This window comes from Rhinatrema bivittatum, chromosome 4 (genome assembly GCF_901001135.1).
Source record: "Rhinatrema bivittatum chromosome 4, aRhiBiv1.1, whole genome shotgun sequence".
In the NCBI taxonomy this organism is placed as follows: Eukaryota; Metazoa; Chordata; class Amphibia; order Gymnophiona; family Rhinatrematidae; genus Rhinatrema; species Rhinatrema bivittatum.
In genome coordinates, this window is record NC_042618.1 from 206,479,326 (window position 1) to 206,500,777 (window position 21,452).

General features: G+C 43.3%; 1 protein-coding gene across 1 annotated transcript in view; it reads right to left on the minus strand.

The window, feature by feature from the left end:
• The window catches only part of LOC115090470 (ETS domain-containing protein Elk-3-like), a 64,201-nt gene that overhangs the window by 15,231 nt on the left and 27,518 nt on the right, over window positions 1–21,452 (minus strand). Inside the window, exons 2-3 of the mRNA XM_029599603.1 lie at window positions 542–613; window positions 67–278 (exon numbers count right to left, since the gene is read on the minus strand). Coding sequence (XP_029455463.1) covers window positions 67–270 — 204 coding nt within the window. The 5' untranslated portion in view covers window positions 271–278; window positions 542–613. The remainder of the gene's footprint in view (window positions 1–66; window positions 279–541; window positions 614–21,452) is intronic.

Below are 21,452 nucleotides of genomic sequence, written 5' to 3' on the forward strand. Positions count from 1 at the left end.
GTGACAGTTTCAATTAAAGCTCCCGCTCCAGGAATCTTTGTAGCTATATCTGCGTTGTCTCCTTACCTTCTCATAGTAATACCGCAAAGCCCGGCTAAGCTTGTCGTAGTTCATGTTGCTTTTGTTCTTCTTAAGGCCCCATAATTTGGCCACTTCTTCAGCCTGCAAGAGCTTAAACTCTCCTTCATTGGAGGTCCAACATATGAGGTCTTCCTTTTTCTGATCCAGCAGCGCTCGCAGGAACTGCCAGAGAGTAATGGAGCCGTCCATGATTGAAGCTGCAGAGAAAAACGAGAGCTAAAAACACAACACTGCCTTTCTAGAGAAGCTCCACAAAGGTCTTGCGAACATCCCCTGCAGTTTCAGGGGATGTGCGCATTGAGATCTTGCCATTGTCTTTCCAAGGGGCTTTTGCAGCTCTGCTCTGTTTAGTGAGCACGTGCAAGGATTTGAATTTGATTACTTATGCTTCCAAACCTGGGCTTAAGGCGAGTTATATTATAGGCATAATAAGTATTTGCTTACCCAAGAAAATACCTACCGAGGAGGACGTTAAACTAGGATCACCAGGGATGAGTGGACAAAGCCCTCAGGTAAGTAAAACATTTAACACCTGTAGAGCAAAGGGAAAAAAATGTCAGTATGTGGAAAGCTATGTATAGTGATGCTCCGAGTATGGGAAATAAAGACCCAGATCAGGAGGCAGTCATGGAAGAGGCAGACTTGGATACAGTACTGGTAACAGATGTGGTACACAGAGAACCATGACTTGGGATATGGTTATACCAGGCTAAGGTCTCTCTAGGAAGGATAACAAAGGGTGAAGGAGTGGCACTTTATTTATTAAAATCTTGTATTCCACAAACGTCTATAAAAATGTATATCCAGTGCACATTACATATTCAGCATACATAATATAAAAATACAATACAACATTTAGAACAATAAGACAGTCTATTACACAGATGGCATAAATCTGCAGCATAATTATCGGTAATGATTGTCAAAATATCAACATCCAAATGCCTCCTGAAACAACATGATTTTAAGGTCTTTGCTAAACTTTTTAATGTCCACCTATTGCCATAGATTCACTGGCAGAGCATTTCGTAGTACAAGCACTACATTGGAAAATGCTCTATTTCTGCACTGTTGCTGGTAACTATATATTAAAAATAATATTAAAACAGAACTGCAAGGCGTATGAGGTAAGGAGTCAGTGTGGATTAATCTGAAAAGATATATTGATGTGACATGAGGGTGGAGTAGCTCTTTATGTCAGCAACAATATCTGAGCCACTGAAATGCAGGGGGTGTGGGGAAAAGGAAGAGGCACTGTGGGCTGTTTAAAAAAAAAAAAAAGAAAGAAAGATGATGAAACTTTCTTTTAAGCTGGTGTGGTCTACAGGCCTCCAAATCAGACAGAAGAACTGGACAGAGATCTGGCTGAGGACACCCAAAAGGTGCTCGATGGAGATTTTAATCTACCGAATGTGGGTCGGCATATCCCTGCTGCAGAATCTGCAAGGAGAGAGATTGAGGATGCCCTTCAGGGGGCTCTGCTCAGACGAACGGTGATGGAACTCACAAGAAGAGGGGGCGATACTGGACCGGGTACTCACAAAAGGAGACAGTATCTCAAATGCCTGCGTAGGTGCCTGACCGGGCGCCCGTGATCAGCAGACAGTGTGGTTTCATAGAACAGCCAAGAGAGAGAGAAGTCACACAAAGAGCAAAGTCCTGGCTTTAAAAAGCACAGGCTTTGGTAAAATGGCAATGTACCTCGAGGAGAAGTTAGAAGGCTGGGAGGAGATGGGGAAGTGGAACAACAGTGGGCCAAATTAAAAGGAGCTATAATAAAGGTAAGAGCATTTATTTTTAAAAAGTAAATAAAAGTGAGAGGAAATGGCAAAAAGATCAGCATTCAAAAAGTACAAAGGAACAGAGAGGTAAAGTGAGGAGGTGTCAAAGCATTTTTTCAGATATAGCAGAGAAAGGAGGAAAGCCAGAGGTAGCACTGTATGATAGAAAAGAGACGATAAGCAAGGTGTGGAGAAAGATGAGGAAACCAGACAAATATTAAACAAATATTTCACTAAAGAAGACCTTGGAGAAGGACCATTGCTAAATTAGCAAGAGTACAGATGGGAGTGGGGCAGATACAACCCCATTTACAGAAGTGAGTCACAGAGATCTGAATGGAAATGAAATGAAGACATGGCGTGACCTCTATTAAACCCCAAATTTACATTTCTGCATGGGAGCGCCTGCATGGAGCAGCAATTATTACCTTTAACAGAAGGCATAAGGCTAACCTGTTCAGAGCGGCAGTCATCATCCCAAGCAATTTGCTGGGCAGACTGAATGGACCATTTTGGTCTAACTGCCATCACGAACTGTGCTACATATGGACCTCCTTCACAGGCGGAAGAAAAGGGGACAGAGATTTCATGGTGAACCTTCTCAGAATTGCTCTGAAAGGAGAGGTGCTATTGCCAGGTGATTTCAATCTGCTGAATGTTGATGGAGACATCCTGGCTGCCGGGTCATCTAGAGGCAGGGGGAGATCCTGGAAGCTCTGCCGGAAGAATTGTTCTGGCAGCTGCTAATGGAGCCCACGCATGAGGCTGCAGTACTGGACTTGGTGCTTACAAATGAGAAGAGTAGTTCTGACCTCAAAGAGGGTGATCGCCAGATGGTGTGGTTCAGTATTAGGGCACAGCCAGGGATGGGTTCATTCAAAAGTGAGGAAAAACTTTTAAGGTATTGTAAAGGCATCAAAGCTTTTTTTGTTAGAAAAGTAAACAAAGATAAAAGGAAATGGCAATCACTACGGTTTTCTAAGGAAGTGGCTATAAGAGAAAGGGGAAAAGGTTAACATTCATAAACTTCAAGAGATCACAGAAAGAGGAAGGCAAGTGAGAATATCTGGGGAAAGCCAAGAGGACTCCATAAAGACTTAGATTTCCTAATACATTATGAACCCTAAAATTATATTACCTGTCACATTCTGATCACACAAACCTTCCCCTTCACCCTCCACCAGGAGTGGATTTGCAAAATAGGCACTCATAGGCCCCCAGAAATCATTAAAGGTTACGGATTGAGAGGGGTTAGTTCTCCCACCCCCCAGAAATTCCTGGAAGGTACGGGGCAGAGGGAACTTGCTGCCAGAAATCCTCAGAATGGGGGGAGAATGCTCTATCTTTCTTTTCCCCCATACTTTAAATTAGAGGGTGCAGAGCCCCTGCCCAAATCTTGCCCTCTCATAAGAACATAAGAAATTGCCATGCTGGGTCAGACCAAGGGTCCATCAAGCCCAGCATCCTGTTTCCAACAGTGGCCAATCCAGGCCATAAGAACCTGGCAAGTACCCAAAAACTAAGAAGAACCCATGCTACTGATGCAATTAATACTCCAACATGAACATGTTGGAGTATTATATAATTATTCCCTTACATGTTCATGTTGGAGTATTTTTGAAAAGGGAAAGAGGTTGGTTAGTGACTGATGCAATTAATAGCAGTGGCTATTCCCTAAGTATAATTGATTAATAGCAGTTAATGGACTTCTCCTCCAAGAACTTATCCAAACCTTTTTTGAACCCAGCTACACTAATTGCTCTAACCACATAAATTGGCAACAAATTCCAGAGCTTTATTGTGCGTTGAATGAAAAAGAATTTTCTCTGATTAGTCTTAAATGTGCTACTTGCTAACTTCATGGAATGCCCCCTAGTCCTTCTATTATTCGAAAGTGTAAATAACCGAGTCACATCTACTCGTTCAAGACCTCTCATGATCTTAAAGACCTCTATCATATCCCCCCTCAGCCGTCTCTTCTCCAAGCTGAACAGCCCTAACCTCTTCAGCCTTTCCTCATAGGGGAGCTGTTCCATCCCCTTTATCATTTTGGTTGCCCTTCTCTGTACCTTCTCTATCGCAACTATATCTTTTTTGAGATGCGGCGACCAGAATTGTACACAGTATTCAAGGTGTGGTCTCACCATGGAGTGATATAGAGGCATTATAACATTTTCCGTTTTATTACCCATTCCCGTCCTAATAATTCCTAACATTGTTTGCTTTTTTGACTGCTGCAGCACACTGAGCCGACGATTTTAAAGTATTATCCACTATGATGCCTAGATCTTTTTCCTGGGTGGTAGCTCCTAATATGGAACCTAACATCGTGTAACTACAGCAAGGGTTATTTTTCCCTATATGCAACACCTTGCACTTGTCCACATTAAATTTCATCTGCCATTTGGATGCCCAATCTTCCAGTCTTTCAAGGTCCTCCTGTAATGTATCACAGTCTGCTTGTGATTTAACTACTCTGAATAATTTTGTATCATCCGCAAATTTGATAACCTCACTTGTCGTATTCCTTTCCAGATCATTTATATATATTGAAAAGCACCGGTCCAAGTACAGATCCCTGAGGCACTCCACTGTTTACTCTTTTCCACTGAGAAAATTGACCATTTAATCCTACTCTCTGGGGTAGATTTTAAAAATTTGCGCGATCGCGTACTTTTGTTCGCTTCGGCGTGCGCAAGGGAGCGGCCTCGGAGGGAACTTTCCTTCACCCTTCCCCTCCCTTCCCCTACCTAACCCACCCCCCCGGCCCTATCTAAACCCCCCCCCCTTACCTCTGTTGCACGATTTACGCCTGCTAAAAGCAGATGTAAATCTGCGCGCGCTAGCGGGCTGCTGGCGCGCCATCACCCGACCCGGGGGCTGTTCCGGAAGCCTCAACCACGCCCCCGGGCCGGCGCCACGCCCCCGAAACGCCCCCGAAACGCCGCGTCATTTCGGGAACGCCCCCGACACGCCCCCTCCCCGCCCCTTTTACGAAGCCCTGGGACTTACGCGCGTCCTGGGGCTCTGCGCGCGCCGGCGGCCTATGCAAAATAGGCACGCGAGGGCCCTGCGCATGTAAATCCGGCCGGATTTACGCACGCAGGGCATTTAAAATCTGCCCCTCTGTTTCCTGTCTTTTAACCAGTTTGTAATCCACAAAAGGACATCGCCTCCTATCCCATGACTTTTTAGTTTTCGTAGAAGCCTCTCATGAGGGACTTTGTCAAACGCCTTCTGAAAATCCAAATACACTACATCTACCGGTTCACCTTTATCCACATGTTTATTAACCCCTTCAAAAAAATGAAGCAGATTTGTTAGGCAAGACTTCCCTTGGGTAAATCCATGTTGACTGTGTCCCATTAAATCATGTCTTTCTATATGTGCTATGATTTTGATCTTGAGAATAGTTTCCACTATTATTCCCGGCACTGAAGTCAGGCTCACTGGTCTCTAGTTACCCGGATCGCCCCTGGAGCCTTTTTTTAAATATTGGGGTTACATTGGCCTCCCTCCAGTCTTCAGGTACAATGGATGATTTAGATCATTTTTGAGTTCCTTCAGTACACTAGGATGCATACCATCCGGTCCAGGTGATTTGCTACTCTTTAGTTTGTCAATCTGGCCTACTACATCTTCCAGGTTCACAGTGATTTCATTCAGTTCGTCTGACTCATCACCCCTGAAAACCATCTCTGGAACTGGTATCTCCCCAACATCCTCATTAGTAAACACGGAGGCAAAGAATTCATTTAGTCTTTCTGCAATGGCCTTATTTTCCCTAAGAGCCCCTTTAACCCCTCTATCATCTAATGGTCCAACCGACTCCCTCACAGGTTTCTTGCTTTGGATATATTTTTAAAAGTTTTTATTATGAGTTTTTGCCTCTATGGCCAACTTCATTTCAAATTCTCTCTTCGCCTGTCTTATCAATGTTTTACACTTAGCTTGACAATGCTTATGTTTTATCCTATTTTCTTCAGATGGATCTTTCTTCCAATTTTTGAAGGATTTTATTTTAGCTAAAATAGCCTCTTTCACATCCCCTTTTAACCATGACGGTAATTGTTTTGCCTTCCTTCCACCTTTCTTAATGCGCGGAATACATATGGACTGCGCCTCTAGGATTGTATTTTTAAACAATGTCCAAGCCTGTTGAACACTTTTAACCTTTGCAGCGGCACCTTTCAGTTTTTTTCTATTTTCTTCATTTTATAAAAGTTTCCCTTTTTAAAATTTAGTGTTAGAGCTGCAGATTTACTTATTGTCCCCCTTCCAGTTATTAGTTTAAATTTGATCATGTTATGATCACTGTTGCCAAGTGGCCCCACCACCGTTACTTCTCTCACCAAATCCTGCGTTCCACTAAGAATTAAATCTAAAATAGCTCCCTCTCTTGTTGGTTCCTGAACCAATTGCTCCATGAAGCAATCATTTATTACATCCAGGAACTTTATGTCTCTAGCAAGTCCTGATGTTACATTTACCCAGTCAATATTGGGGTAATTTAAATCTCCCATTATTATTGCACTGCCAAATTGGTTTGCTTCCCTGATTTCTCTCCCTTGCTGTCCTGCAGCACATCTCCCCTCACCTTGGGGCCTACAACCCTTTCCAGGTTGCAGCCATCAGCACTGCGACAAGATCTTCCTCTAATAATAGTGCGTGCACCTCCCAGCAGACCCTGCGGCACTCCGCCCTCTGCTACAGCATAGGCTTCCTTTCTGGTCCTAGGGCAACCCATGCAAGGGTTGGAGCGCCATGGGGCCTGCTAGGGAGCATGTTTGTTTACCGGAAGATCTTGTTACGGCAGAGAAGAGACCCAGAAGAAGAAAGGAATGCAGGCTTGCTCTGGTGCCTAGCAAGATTTGGCACTGGTGGAGCCATTTGCCTTCGTTGCTTATGCCTAAATCTGGACCTGCCCTCCACTACTACTTCTTCAATCTATTACTGGAAAGCCTTTTATGAATCACTTGTTGCAACCACATTACTTCATATTTCCTGTTACTGTCATATTTTGCTCATTTGAATTCTGAAGAATTGAGTTTTAGCTCTTGAAAGCTAGTCAAGAAATGTATTGAGTTAGTATGTTTGTCATGTAACAGAATGAACTGTGAGAAGTTTGTCATCTTCCAACCTACATCACTAACTTATCAGCAAAAAAATGTACACAGCTCAAGGCCTAAAGGTAAACAACATGTGCCCTACAAACACCACATGGGAAAATCCCTTTTGTAATCTGACCCTAAGCGTTGAATCCAGAGCTCAGGAATAGACACCGAGCATCCTCTGTTCTATGTGTAGGTGTCAGCAGCATTTGAACAGCTCTGCCTGTTGTACTTTGGGAATGACTGTACAGCAGTCAATGGCATTTTAGCAATTAAAAAATCTAACAAAAAATGAAAACGGGTAGTGATACATACAGGTCAGAAATGACACATCTTGTTCTCACATTCACTTAGAAATACCCTGGACTGTTCCTTTCTGCCACAGAGTAGGGGCACTGTGGCCTTGCGGCTCGACAGCCAGCACCTCTGTATTGCTTCCTTCTGACATGGGGCATGAAAGCATTTCCTGGACATACTCTTTCCTTTTTCTTTATTATGACAGGAAAAGAGGGTCGGATGATAACTATTGATGGTGTTAGTCCAAGAGGAACAAAGGTGCAGACAGCTGATGTAAACAGACTGAAGTCATTATGAAAATAGTTGGCAAGGAAGGTACCTACAGTGCCTGAATGCAATCTGCTCTGAAGGGCCTGAAATGTGGAATATTAAATAAATAAATAAATAAGCAGCGTATTGTAGACAGTAAGAAAGAAAAGGTAGACTGTGGGGGTGAACTTATGATTACACCAGGCTGTGATAAGTTTAGTTGAAAGAAAGCCACCAAAATACCTGGATAGAAATCATACTTTTAAAAAAGCAGCAAATGTTTAAAGATCTGGTTTTCATCAATGATGCTGTGAGGTATTAAATGAGGTAAGCAGCTTGGTTATTTCTAGGGTTCTGGAGTGAAGTGCTGGAAACAATGATAACCTGGGTATAGAAAGGGCAAAGAGGAGATCTGCTGGAAATAGACTAGGGAGCCCTATCAGTTCTATGGAGAACGAGGCAGCAGGAAGCCACTGTCCATCTGATCTCTCTGACACTGGCCTGGATGCCGATTGTCCTCTTTCTTACTGCTGTTTTGTATGCATTGCTGACTTCAGGGAGATCACAGATGGTGGTCTGATAGAAAAAGCTATGACTTAAACACACTCAGAGCGATATTCAAAAGCCATTTAACCGATAACTGAAAAGTTATCCTTCTAAATGGCTAAACCGGGTATATTGATCACTTATCTGGCTAATTTCTAGCCAGGTAAACAGTTATCTGGTTAGAATTTAGGCGGATAAGTTGGGGGTATTCCAGGGTCGCAGGAGGCATTCTGGGAAGGAGTAGAGTTAGACGGATATGTTATCCAGCTACCTCTGTTCAGGCCTTAGGGGTGTCCTAAAGTTAGTTGATTATACATAATTGGCTAACTTTAAGATAGCTGGATATATTCAGTGGTGTGACTGCACCGCTGAATATACCCTGCTAGTTAACCAGAAATGTTTATCCGGCTAACTAGCTGGGTCACTTAGTGACTGAATATTGCCCTCTCTGTGTCCATAAACACCTCACCAATGGGTGCAGAGCAGAACTAGGACATTTCCCCTTACTACTCACCAGACAAAAAATAAAATACATATTCTGTAGTCACCTCTATAACACAGAAACAAACTTGTTCCACTATCAGCAATTTTTTCAAGTAATACAAAACCCTGCAAAATACACACTCATCAACTGTGCAGCATGTTAAAACACACAGAAACAAACCTACCTAGGAATAGGCAGCCCTTCAAATATTAGGGATGTGTACAAAGAAAATGTTGGTTCAGTTTGTTGGCCTCCATGATTTGTTTTGTTCATTTCAAATTAATTTTTTTTTATGTGGGTATTTCATTTTCCAATATGGTCTTGGAGGAAGCAATGCATCCTATTTTGGGCTTAAAATGTGAGGTTGTTTTATTCAAGCTTAATGAAACTTGCAGGCAGACACCGGCAGCAGAAGGAAGAACATTCCAAGCCAATAACAGGGTGATTTTAAAAGGAACACGTGTGCACCCATAAACATGTATCTTGGTGCACGAGCAGAGAGATGCTACAAATTTAAATTGTGCTCACGTACACGTGGATTTGAAAACATGCTTGCATGAAGGAAAACCCAGTTTTTCCTAGTAGTCCACCAGTTTGACCAGTTCATATTGAGATCTTCAAGCTCCCTCTGGTCCTTCATCTTGCAAGCCCCTCACTTGACCCCAAACCCTCACGCTGTGCTAAATGCCCTAAAACTCAAGATCTCCAGCTTTGCTCCTCATCAGGACCAGAAGTAAAGTTACGCAGATAACAAGCTGGTGCACGGCATGGTCACCTTTTTAAAAATGTGGACCTGCGCGTGCAAGTCTTGGTTCCGCCTTGGAAATGCTCATGCCTGCCCCTTACCCACCTCCTTCTTCTTGACGCATGCACAGTTACGTACGTGTGCACTTCGCGGCTTCTTAAAATGTGCGTTGCTCATGTGAGGTCCACATATGCGTGTATGTGGTCGTTTTTGCATGAGCAACGCTTTTAAAATTGACCCATACGAGTGTCGTCAATAGACGAAGGCACTGTCACAGTGCAAATCAAAATGAACAGTATCAAAAACAGACTAAGTCACTGTGAGAGAGGCAAAGCAACACCAAAAATGGGAAGAACACCCCATGATCTAAAAGATGGGTAGAAGTCACTAACAGTGACAAAAAGACTCCAATGCACCAAGAGAGGAGTAAAACTGGAACATGCTAACAGAGATAGCTCCAAACATGGGGCAAATGGCATCAACTGTGGTATGAACAGCCCAAGGCATCAAAAGAGGAGCAGGATGCCGATTCATTCTGAATGAGCCAGTGCAGAGGCACTCCCACCGCTTCTTACACAGCTGCTGTCCATCCTTCGGTAAAAATGCCCCACTATTTTCCCTACACCTCTACCAGTTCCTTCAGGACTAAGCGGTCATATTGCTCCTTGCCCCCCCCCCCCCCCAGGGTATTCTGTATTGTAGAAAGTGTGCAAAACAACATTCCCATCAGAGCCCCTATTTTCCAATGCCTTTTTCATGTCTGCACCATTGTTTGTAACAAAAAAAAAAAAATAGGAACCAACAGTCCTATCTCTCTGGTCTAGTTGCTGGCCCTCCATCATCTTTCTTATTGCTCCTAAGATGTTGACTGAAGTATGGCAGTTATCCATCACCTGGGAGACTTCCCCTTGTCTATGGGGTTCCTGCTGCTGCTGTAAGTGATAGGCTCCCCAGCATGCTGCAGTTTGTAAGATGGCCCATTATTTTTTTACTGATGGCCTTAAAACAGTAAATGCATCTTGCAAAATGCTGGTCCTCCCTAACTCTAACGTGCCTCCACACCTCTGACATCCTGTGGGATCTTCTCTCTTCCTCAGGGTGCTCGAGTGCTGCAGCTGGGGCTGAGGTTGGGGTTGAGGGCAGACCAAGAGGCAGAAGGCTGAAGGCATCTCTCGCGCTCTCCACCACCTGCTCTTTCTGGCCAGGCAGTATCGCTTTCTGCCGTCTGTAGCTGCTCACTAGAGGACAGCATGCTGATAACTAGATTCCCCAAACCCTCCTGAGCTACTGCAAGTTCTTTATCCTCTCTGTGCCAGATGAATCATGTGATGGCTTCTCAAAGTCGGTACTTTCTTCCAGTGTCTGCCACAGACAGTGCTCAAGAGGAAACATTGACTAGCATTGTGATGCTTTTTGGTGCTTCGCTCCTAGTACCCTTGCCCCTCCATTGCTGTTGCCACCCTCCACTAACTCTGACTTCTCGTGCCCATGTACCATAGGAACAGAGCTGCCAGTGGAAGCAGGTGGCAGATGCTCTTCCAAATTTGAGCTTCTTGCTCGACCCTGCTTCTGGCTTCTTCCTGCCAAAAATAATCTCTCTTTAGCTTGGAATAATATTTGTTAATTTTTACTCTAATTTCTGTTCTGTGCTTTGCTGACTAGTATGTGGTATTAAGTTACAAGAGGCAAAAAAAAAAGGTGGAATGATATGTGCTAGTTTTTACTTTAATTTTTGTTCTGTGCTTTGTAGTGAGAATTTGCTAGTTATTCTAATTTCCAAGTCTGTTATTGAATTGTGGAACTCAGAATACTAGTTTCTACAAGAGATTTGGGGGTGCTTTGAATCTAATTTGAAACTAAAGTTCCCACTGTTTAATTCCCTCCCTCCCACCCTACCCCTCTACCTACCCATCCATCCCTAGGCTTATTCTTCTAATATAGTCCACCTGGATAGAGAATTGGAAACAAGAAATTTTAGAAATGTAGCAATTCCTTAGGTGTTCTCTATCAAATGAATTGAACAAAATGAAGACTATCCAGTGTAACAATTGTGGAGCCTTTATTTTGAGGCAAATCATTTGAAAACTTAAGGCTTGCCCCATTTGTTCAGAACTCTCTTCCTTGAAAGAGGAATTGGCTCACATTAAAGCTGAATTAGCTGCAATAAAGAAAATATCAGCAACTAACGAGAAATCCACACCCACACTGCAGTATAATTCAGGAATCGTTTCACCATTTCCAAGGAGAACTCAAAAGCCCATGAAAAAGTGGTTTACAGTGGGCACAGGTAGGACAAGACATGAGTCCCAAAGACACCCATACTTCACAAGTGTGCAGTCCACATGTCCCCCCACCCCCCTAACTTACAAGTAGCAAACAGCAACCCAGGAACAAATGGATTACTGTGGGCTGTGGCAGAGTAAGACCTGAGATGAGGAGACACACACACCATCTCAAGTGACACAAATTCAAAATGTCTTCTCTGTATTACATAATGAAGAAGCTAAAGCGACAGAGATCGAAGAGGCATCTGAAAAGAAAGAAGAAACCCAATGCACGTAAAAATTCCAAAATACAAACAATAATCATCAGACCAAACTCATTGTGCTGGGTGACTCAGTCATCAGAGGCACTAATCTGGGAACTCTTTTCGAGGAGAACACTATAGTTAAAAGCTTTCCGGAATCATTGGCCAGTAGAAACACTATTCAAATAGTCAAAGCGATCAAAGAAGAAATCAAGGACTCTGAAATGGATGTGTTTCTAGCAAGGTCATTGGTTCCCAGATGGATGATAATATCAAAGTGGTACTTCCAGTCTCTGGCGAAGCATATTAGTCACATGGCAAAGACTATTGCCTTTTCAGAAGTGTTACCTGTTCATGGAAAGGGGAAAGAAAGACTAAGGCATATGTATAAATTCAAGACATGGCTCAAAACTTGGTGTAAGGAACAAAGTTTTGGATATATTGTTGCACCGAAGGTGGACCCTTGGACCGAGGCGGGGTTGACACTACCTTGTAGGAGGGATCCTATGGGTCCCCACCGTCAGCAGGCGGAGTGGGCTGAAGAACGGAGGCTGATGGGTGCTTCACTAATACCAGCCCTCGTTCCCCGCAGGTTGAGCCTTTGGGTACCAGGGCTGGCTGGACTTAGGTGGGCCTTCATATGTCGTCGTTGATGGGAGAACAGAGAGGTCAGCACAGAGACAGCAACTGTGGAATGGAGAAGTCTGTATGGGACAAGGCAGAGACCCGGGCGCCAATAGAGCAAAGTCAGACAGGGGGCGCCCAGGTAAGAACAGGCCGAAGCCTGAGTAGGCCATGTCCAGGACCTAGACTGGAAAGAAGCAATGGCGTAGTCAGGCAATACAGAGGTCTGGGCTTGGAGAGAGGCAACGGCATAGTCAGGCAATGCAGAGGTCTGGGCTTAGAGAGAGGCAAAGGTGTAGTCAGGCAATGCAGAGGTCATGGCTCGAAGAAGATCAGTAGCGTAGTCAGGCAATGCAGAGGTCAGATCCAGGAGTCAGTCAGAAGAATTTCCTCTTTATCAGAATCGGCGGGAACTTTCTGTTTAAAGCCTAGCGTTTTCAGGCCGCCGACTGTCAGTGCTACAGCAACGAAACGAACGGATCGCAGTCGCACAAGTGAGTGTATTTTATCCATGTTTTTTTCACGTTAGGTTAATTTTGTTAACATGATGTAAGTTATTCCACGGACATGCCTCTTATTTTATGCATTTATTAGTCCTAAAGAGGAAGAAGCACTTCGACCACCAAAGTCACTGTTACATCGTCAGTGCACGCATAGCACTCTAATGAAGGAGCATACTCGCCATCATTTACAGAGTGAGTCCTAAACATTCTGAACATTGCTGCCTCTTCAATAGATGTTTTTTACATCATTCTAAAGATTGTATGTTGTTCCAGGTGCGTTTATACAGCTGAGATATACAAGTACACTCCATGCTCAAAGGTGATTCCCTGATGAAGATAGTTTATTCGAAACATTGCAGTGTCGGGATCGATACACTGTTTGCATGAAGTTTCCCACGGAGTACCTTGGTGTCATAACAGTGAGTGTTTTATTGGTATAACAGTTGTCTGTATACCATATTTCACTCCTACAACAGTGGATTTGAACTGGACTAATAAGATAGCTTAATGGCACAATATTTATTAAGCATCTTTCGGCTGGGGTTTCCAATGATTATAAACTCTATCTAACAACCACATTGTTGGAGTTAGACCCTCAAAATAAGCAGCCAAATAGGCATTTGATTTAGCCTTGTATTGGCACTTTATGAGGTTTCCCCAGTTCGATCACATACAATCCTTTTGATTTCGAGCTAGACTGATTTTTGGTTTGTTTATTGATATTACATCTATCTGTGGCATGAAAAAGGATAATAAGGGATAAATTCAAATCTTATGCCATAAGGCATTTAAACTAAATGACGGGGGTGGCAGGAAGACATTGGAATGTCATCCCCCAGTAACAACAAAAACAAGGGAAAAGGGTGAAGGGGATAACAAAAGTCAGCTGAATAAGGCAAAAACAAGACCAAAAAAAGCAGTAAATGGATTGAGAGAAACTGGAAAGCTATGAGCACCAATGCTCGTAGTCTGGGCAATAAAATCCCAGACCTGCAAGCCCTAATGGTGGAAGCGGACTTGGACATTGTTGCTGTTACGGAGACATGGTTCGTGGAATCTCATGATTGGGATACGGCCATACCGGGATATAACTTGATAAGGAAGGACAGAGAGGACAGAAAAGGGGGAGGAGTAGCTCTTTATATCAAAAACAATATCCAGGCAACTGAACTGCAAGGAATAGGGGGTAGAGAAGAAGCATTATGGGCCGTCCTAAAAAAAAAAAAAAAGAGGATGGTGCATCCATTTTTATTGGAGTGGTCTACAGACCTCGGCCTCAAATGGAAGAACTAGACAGAGAGCTGATTGAAGACATCCAAAAGGTGGGAAGAAAAGGAGATGTCTTGATTGTTGGAGATTTTAATTTGCCAAATGTAGATTGGTGGATCCCTTCTGCAGAATCTACCAGAAGTAGAGAGATAGTGGATGCCCTGCAAGGGCCCTGTTCAAACTAATGGTAATGGAGCCCACAAGGGAGGGAGTTATACTCGACCTAGTGCTCACAAATGGGCATGGCATCTCCAATGTCCAGGTGGGGGCCCACCTTAGCACAAGTGATCATCAAATGGTAGGGTTTGATATTGCAAATAGGAAACAGAGAATCACACCAAGATCCGAGTTTTGAATTTCAAAAATATGGACTTTGCTGAAATGGGAAAATTCCCGGAGATGGAACTTGAAGACTGGGAGAAAATGGGAGAGGTGGAACAACTGTGGGCCAAACTAAAACTAAAAGGAGCAATTACAAAGGCAACTAATCTTTACTTTAGAAAAGTAAACAAAAGCAAGAGAAATATGAAATCTTTCTGGTTCTCAAAGGAGATGGCTGATAAAATAAAACTAAAAAGAACAGCGTTCAAGAAATATACAAGATCCCATAAAGAGGAACACAGGGAAGAATATCTGGTTAAACTGAGAGAGACGAAGAAAGTAATCAAGAAAGCAAAAAGTCTGGCGGATGAAAGGATTGCCAAAGAGGTAAAGAGAGGTAGCAAAACTTTTTTCAGATACATCAGCGAAAGGAGAAAGGTCCGAAATGGTATGATGAAACTGAAAGTTGAAAAGGATCAATGTGGGGAAAGAGACGAAGAAAAGATGGAAATATTAAACAAATGCTTCAGTTTGGTGTTCACTAAGGAAGACCCTGGAGAAGGACCGTCGCTGGTTAACAAAGCTGTGGATGGGGGTGGATTTGATGAAAGCTCGTTTACAGAAGAGAATGTATGGGAAGGGTAGGAAAACTGAAAGTGGACAAGGGGCCTGATGAGATTCATCTTAGGATACTGAAGGAGCTCAGAGATGAGCTGGTGAGTCCGCTGAGTGACCTGTTCAATAGATCCCTGGAAACGGGAGTGGTGCCAAGTGACTGGAGAAGAGCGGTGGTGGTCCTGCTTCACCAGAGTGGGAGCAGAGAGGAGGCTAGAAATTACAGACTGATTAGCCTCACCTCGGTGGTGGGAAAATTAATGGAGACTCTGCTAAAAGAAAGGATAGTGAACTACCTACAATTTGGTGGGTTGCTCGATCCAAGACAGCATAGATTCACCAGGGGAAGGTCCTGTCAGACGAATCTGATTGATTTCTTTGATTGGGTGACTAGAGAATTGGATCAGGGAAGAGCACCCAATGTGATTTACTTGGATTTTAGTAAAGCCTTTGATACGGTCCTGCATAGAAGACTCATGAACAGAATGAGAAGCTTGGGAGTGAGCACTAAGGTGGTGGCATGGATTACAAACTAGTTGACAGATAGAAGACAGTGTGTGATGGTAAATGGAACATACTCTGAAAAGAGAACGTGTTAGCTGGAGTGCCGCAGGGATCAGTGTTGGGACCGGCTCTGTTCAACGTCTTTGTGAGCGACAGTGTGGAAGGGATAAAAGGTAAAGTTTGTCTATTTTCAGATGATACTAAGATCTGCAACAGAGAGGACATGCCGGAAGGAGTGGAGAAGATGAGACGTGATTTAAGGAAGCTTGAAGAGTGGTCAAAGATATAGCAACTGGGATTTAATGCCAAGAAGTGTAGAGTCATGCATCTGGGATGCAGTAATCCAAAGGAACTGTATGCGATGGGGGGGTGAAACGCTGCTGTGCATGGAACACGTGAGAGACCTTAGGGTGATAGTGTCTAGCGATCTAAAGATGGTGAAGCAATGTGACAAGGCAATAGCTAAAGCTAGAAGAATGCTGGGCTGCATAGAGAGAGGAATATCTAGTAAGAAAAAGAAAGTGATAATCCCCTTCTACTGGTCCTTGGTGAGGCCTTACCTGGAGCACTGTGTTCAGTTCTGGAGACAGAGACAGAGAATGGTGACCAAAATGGTCTCCATCAAATGACTTATGAGGAGAGGTTGAAGGACCTAAATATGTATACCCTGGAGGAGAGGAGGAGCCGAGGAGATATGTTACAGACCTTCAGATATTTGAAAGGTTTTAATAATGCACAATCAACAACAAACTTTTTCTGCTGGAAAAAAACCAATAGAAATAGAAGTCACGAAATGAAACTCTGGGGAGAACAACTCAGAATCAATGTCAGGAAATATTTCTTCACGGAGAGGGTGGTGGAAACCTGGAATACCCTTCCGGAAGAGGTGGTGAAGACAAAGACAGTGCAAGTTTTCAGAAGGGTATGGGATAAAGGCAAGAGAGAGATGAATGAAGTAAGAAACATGTGGGTAACTTGCTGGTGTGGCGGTTACTACCCTTAACCAATAAGCCTTCATATAATGTTGATGCAACTCCATCATTGCTCGCTGCTTCATCGGCAGGAGGAAAAGAGGAATTGGATTCAGACAGCAACCGACAAGGACATTGATCTGTACAGTCTGGGAAAACAAATAAGCATGGGGATATCTTGCTTGATGCGGTGGTTACTACCCTTAACCAAAAAGCCTGGTACTACATTTCTGATGCAACTCCAACATTGCTCTCTGCTTCAACGGCAAGGGGTGAAAGGAAATTGGACTCAAACAGTAACCAACAAGAGCCCTGACCTTGGCAGACTGAGTAACTGATAAGTATGGGAAACTGATAACTATGGGAGCTTGCTGGGCAGACTGGATGGGCCATTAGGTCCTTTTCTGCTGTCACTTCTATGTTTCTGTCTTGCTATGGGAGTCCTGGTCTTCTCAGTAAAGGTAACAATACATTTATTTTTATATACTGAAAACAAAAAAAAAAACCAATAGAAATACAAACAAAATATTGCTGCAAAAAACCCCCAATATCTACCTCTCTAAAAATGTTGTTATATCTCAAAAGTCTCTCCTTAAAATTCCACTTACTAAAACAGCAATAATAAATTAACTAAAATCATGATTAAAAAAACAGGCTTTGCTCAGTTTGTAAATCTAATGGGAGAGCATTCCACATTAGAGATGCCGATCAGTAATGCTACTAGTATTTGTGCTTGCCCAAGATCCTTTTCTAGGAAACATTTTTCCTGTACCTTTCCCATTGTTGTTCCGAGTCGTACGTCCACCTCTTGCACTCTGGGCCGTGATGGAATTTGATGTAGTGAAGCAATCACTAGGCCTGCCTAGAGGGATTTATTCTTACAACATATATAGTGTACTCTTCCTCTAGTACTCAGTACTCAGACACCAGTGCTGTGTGGAGGTGGAAAATCACACAGAGAACACAGCAGATAGTGCGGGGCATGCTTTTTAACACCGTGTGTGCCATCTGCTTACTGCCCGCCCTTGTAGACCGACTTCCACAGATGACACGGTTTACGGATAAAGTCATACATACTGCGGGGATGGCACATTCTGGCCCTCAAGGGTCACAAACAGCTGGTTTTCAGGATATCCTTAATGAAAATACATGAGAGAGATTTCCATGCACTGCCTCCACTGTATGCAAATATACCTCATGCATATTCATTGTGAGATCCTGAAAAAAAAAGGCTTGTGTGTGGCTCTTGAGGACAGGAGTTGGCCACCCCTGGTGCACACTGACTCCTTTTTCCAATCACGTAAATAGGCCGATGCAATGTGGGCGTGTTAAAAACAGGCGCTCATATTGAGCGCCCATTTTCCTAACATGCGCCCATCTTCCAGGTGCGCGATGCAATAGGGAAATTAGCTGCCGCATTAAAAAGGAGGCGCTAGGGGAAATTGTGTGACCCTAGTGCCTCCTCGGGAATGGGCACCCGGGAGAGGTGGCTGTAAGTGCGGATTAGGAAAACGGATGCTCAATATGAACGTCTGTTTTCTCCCGGCTACCGGCACAATATACACGCACAATATACATGGCCTGGACTGCGTATATTGTTCATGTATATTGTGTGACCTGAAAAACATTTTTTTTCCCTGTCAAGCCATTTTTTTGGGCTCTGTGGTTCCTCCTACTTAGTATCACGACAATACTTTGTAGAGGGAACCACAGAAAGTAATTATTTTTGTTGAGCCCTTAAGTGCAGAATGATTTCATGCCAACCCAGGGCAAATTGGGTGCACGGTCATTTTTTGCAGGGAAATGCCTAATAGCCTCATCTACATGAATTTATATGTGATTGGCTCTATTAACTGCACACTCAATTGGAAGTGCGTTTTGGATGTGCTAATTCCATGGGATGGAGAGAAAAGTGAACTATGAGTGAGGAGAGCTGGGGAGGAGGGGATGGCTGAGGCACTGTCTTCAGCTTCTGTGTCTGCAGCGAGTAAAACCTATAAACCAGCCACGAAGAGCACCTGCAGCCAGGAAGCCCCGCAGGAAGCAGACTGTGGCTGTGCCCTCTCTCACCGGAGGCATGTTTACAGAAAGTAACAAGCCACTGCTCTGAGTCACTTTCATGTTGTCCTGGTGCTAGAAAGCTGCTATACCGATGTACCCATGTCCCGCACGCCTCGGCTGCTTTCACTCTTTATCTATGCAGACACACCCTTACAGGATGAAATCTTACCAACCTCTCAAGATATTTTAGTACATAAAGTAATACCGAAAAACAAAGAAATGTACAGAACTGAAGAGCAGACAAATGTGATTCTAAATTATCTGAATCAACTGCTAGTAAGAAGCAGGCTATGAACAGCAATAAAAGGAATACATTGAAACGTCCATATGAGAATGCTTGAAGTATACAAAATAAGACTGGAGAGTTAGAAAGTATGGCATTGAACGAATACAATAATGATAATACCAAAGAGTCCTATATTAATTCCCTTTAGTTTGTCTATTGTAAACAAGTGGGGGAAAAAACCCCCGCAAGCTCATACATAGGCCAATGTTTCACATGTTTAATCATCATTTGCTTGGAAAAAACACTTGTCTGCGGTCTGCGGGCCTCTCAACAGGTGGGCTCGCCAAAGAAAACAAGAAATATATCGCGGGCCTCACTCCAGTCGGACCCTCGGGAAGGAAATGTTCAAAGGCAGCACACTCGGTTTGTTTATAAGCTGCCTATGCGGAACTGTGTCAAAGTATTACTACATCTAGCGCTCTCCCTGATCTAACTCTGGCCATAAAATCAAAGAAATTGATCAGATTCATTTGACAAGCTCATCCTCCAGGGGCGTTGCTAGGTACTTCAAAGATTTGGGGCATGAGCCCCACAGGTTCTTTCCTCCCCTGCCCCCTCTCCCCCCTCTCCCCCCACCCTACCAACTTTTCCATAGATCAGGACTGGACACTTGAGGACTAGGGCAGGGGACTCTCCCCTCCCCTTCTCTCATTTGCATACATTTGCCACCACTGCCCCTGAACTTGTCTCCTCTCTCTTCTCCCTCTGTTCCTTCAGTTCTTGCATCCCCAGGACAGTGGCAATAAACAATTACCAATGGATCAACAAGGCCATCAATGATGAGTGATGCACTCATGAATCAACTTGAACCACCATAAGAAAGACGGAGCATGGCCTGCACAGATACGTACATTCCATTAATTGTGTGCATACATGTTTATTGTGGATGCACCTCATTTTTCCCAAAGTTATAGAAAGATCATCAGTGCATCAGTCATCCACATCCTTCACTGATCTCTTGTTAAGGTGTCCCCACAGCTGGCTGAGGGACCCAGACACAACACAGTACACAGCCACTTTTACATAGAGCCTTTGGGTTACAGTATCTTAGACATTTAAACATTTTGCTATCTTTAATTTGATGCTTAAAGCAAATTGACAATGAATCCTGCAAAAATGAATTACAATTACAATATAGTAAACCTCCCGTACCAAAACAGCACTAATTGCCAGCACTCAAAACAGTAATAACCCTACCTATGAAAATAAGGGTGGCTCAAGGCAATCTGTTGCCTGAGGAGAAGGAGGAAATGGTGCCCCCCTCCCCCCCCTCATGAGGGCCAGGGCAGGGGGAAGACAATAGAGGGTGAAGTGACTTGCCCAAGGTCACAAGGAATGGCAATAGGATTTGAACCCTGGCTTCCCTTGTTTGCAGTCCACTGCTCTAACCACTCAGTTTTTGGACCTGTTATTTTTTTGTTCTCAGTCTTCAGTGTCCGCACTAGAGGGAGCCGGAGAAATGTTTAATGGGGTGGGTCTAGAAATAGGACTCCTCCATTCCCTGCCTCCCACTCTTCTCCAGGATCTGCCCCCTGGGGGTGTGAGAGGTCGGTGAATGGTGGGAGTCTGTGTGTGTTTGTGACACACACTCTCTCTTAGAGCTAAGAGGGTATTAGATGCTCTAGACAAACCTTACAGCCTTTCATTCCCCCTTTCTTCCCCTCCCTACATAATTAAAACTTATGCATTCTTTTCCATTTTAAAATGTATTAACTTCCCCAACCAAAAAAGGCAGATTGCATATGGAAAATAGACATTCAAAGTACAATCTTCTGAAGTAAAAATATCACTTACAACTACATATATATTTTGTAGGCATACACTGCAAATAAACACACTTTCAATAATAATAGTTTAATAGACTTAATAAAATACCTTTCTTATAGTAATCAAGGTTGTTTACTGGATCTCATATGGTATCAGGCCTATGGTAAAGGGCACTGGGTGTGGACTTGGCCCACAGAAAGCCAGGAATAAACTGAACTACAATTCCAGTATAGTCAGCTTTCCATATCATAATTGCCAGCACTCAACCTATGAAAAAGTCATGCTGCAAATATTATATCAGGCCCTAAACACCAATACACCTCCTATTAGGAAAACAGATTAAAGCCAGGTTGTTGTAAATCCCTACACAGAAACTACATGCTAGCAGAATACCTAAAGCTTCAGTCACACAAGGAGAACACAGATAGTCTCTCACCAAATACAGAATAAAGAGAACATAAAATATAAATGGAAACGTGCAGACAAAAACGGAACTGGAAATTACAAGAAGCCAAACTCTGTAAGCAATGCAAACACAATCAAGAAATATAAAACATTAAACATATTAATAAAAGAATGTCAAATCTGCTGATAAATTCAGCCAATTATAAACATGCATAAAAATGTTTAAAATATTACCCAACACTAATAAAATATTTCAAAACAGCACACACATCACATCCAATAATTAAAACTGACAAGGACAAAAA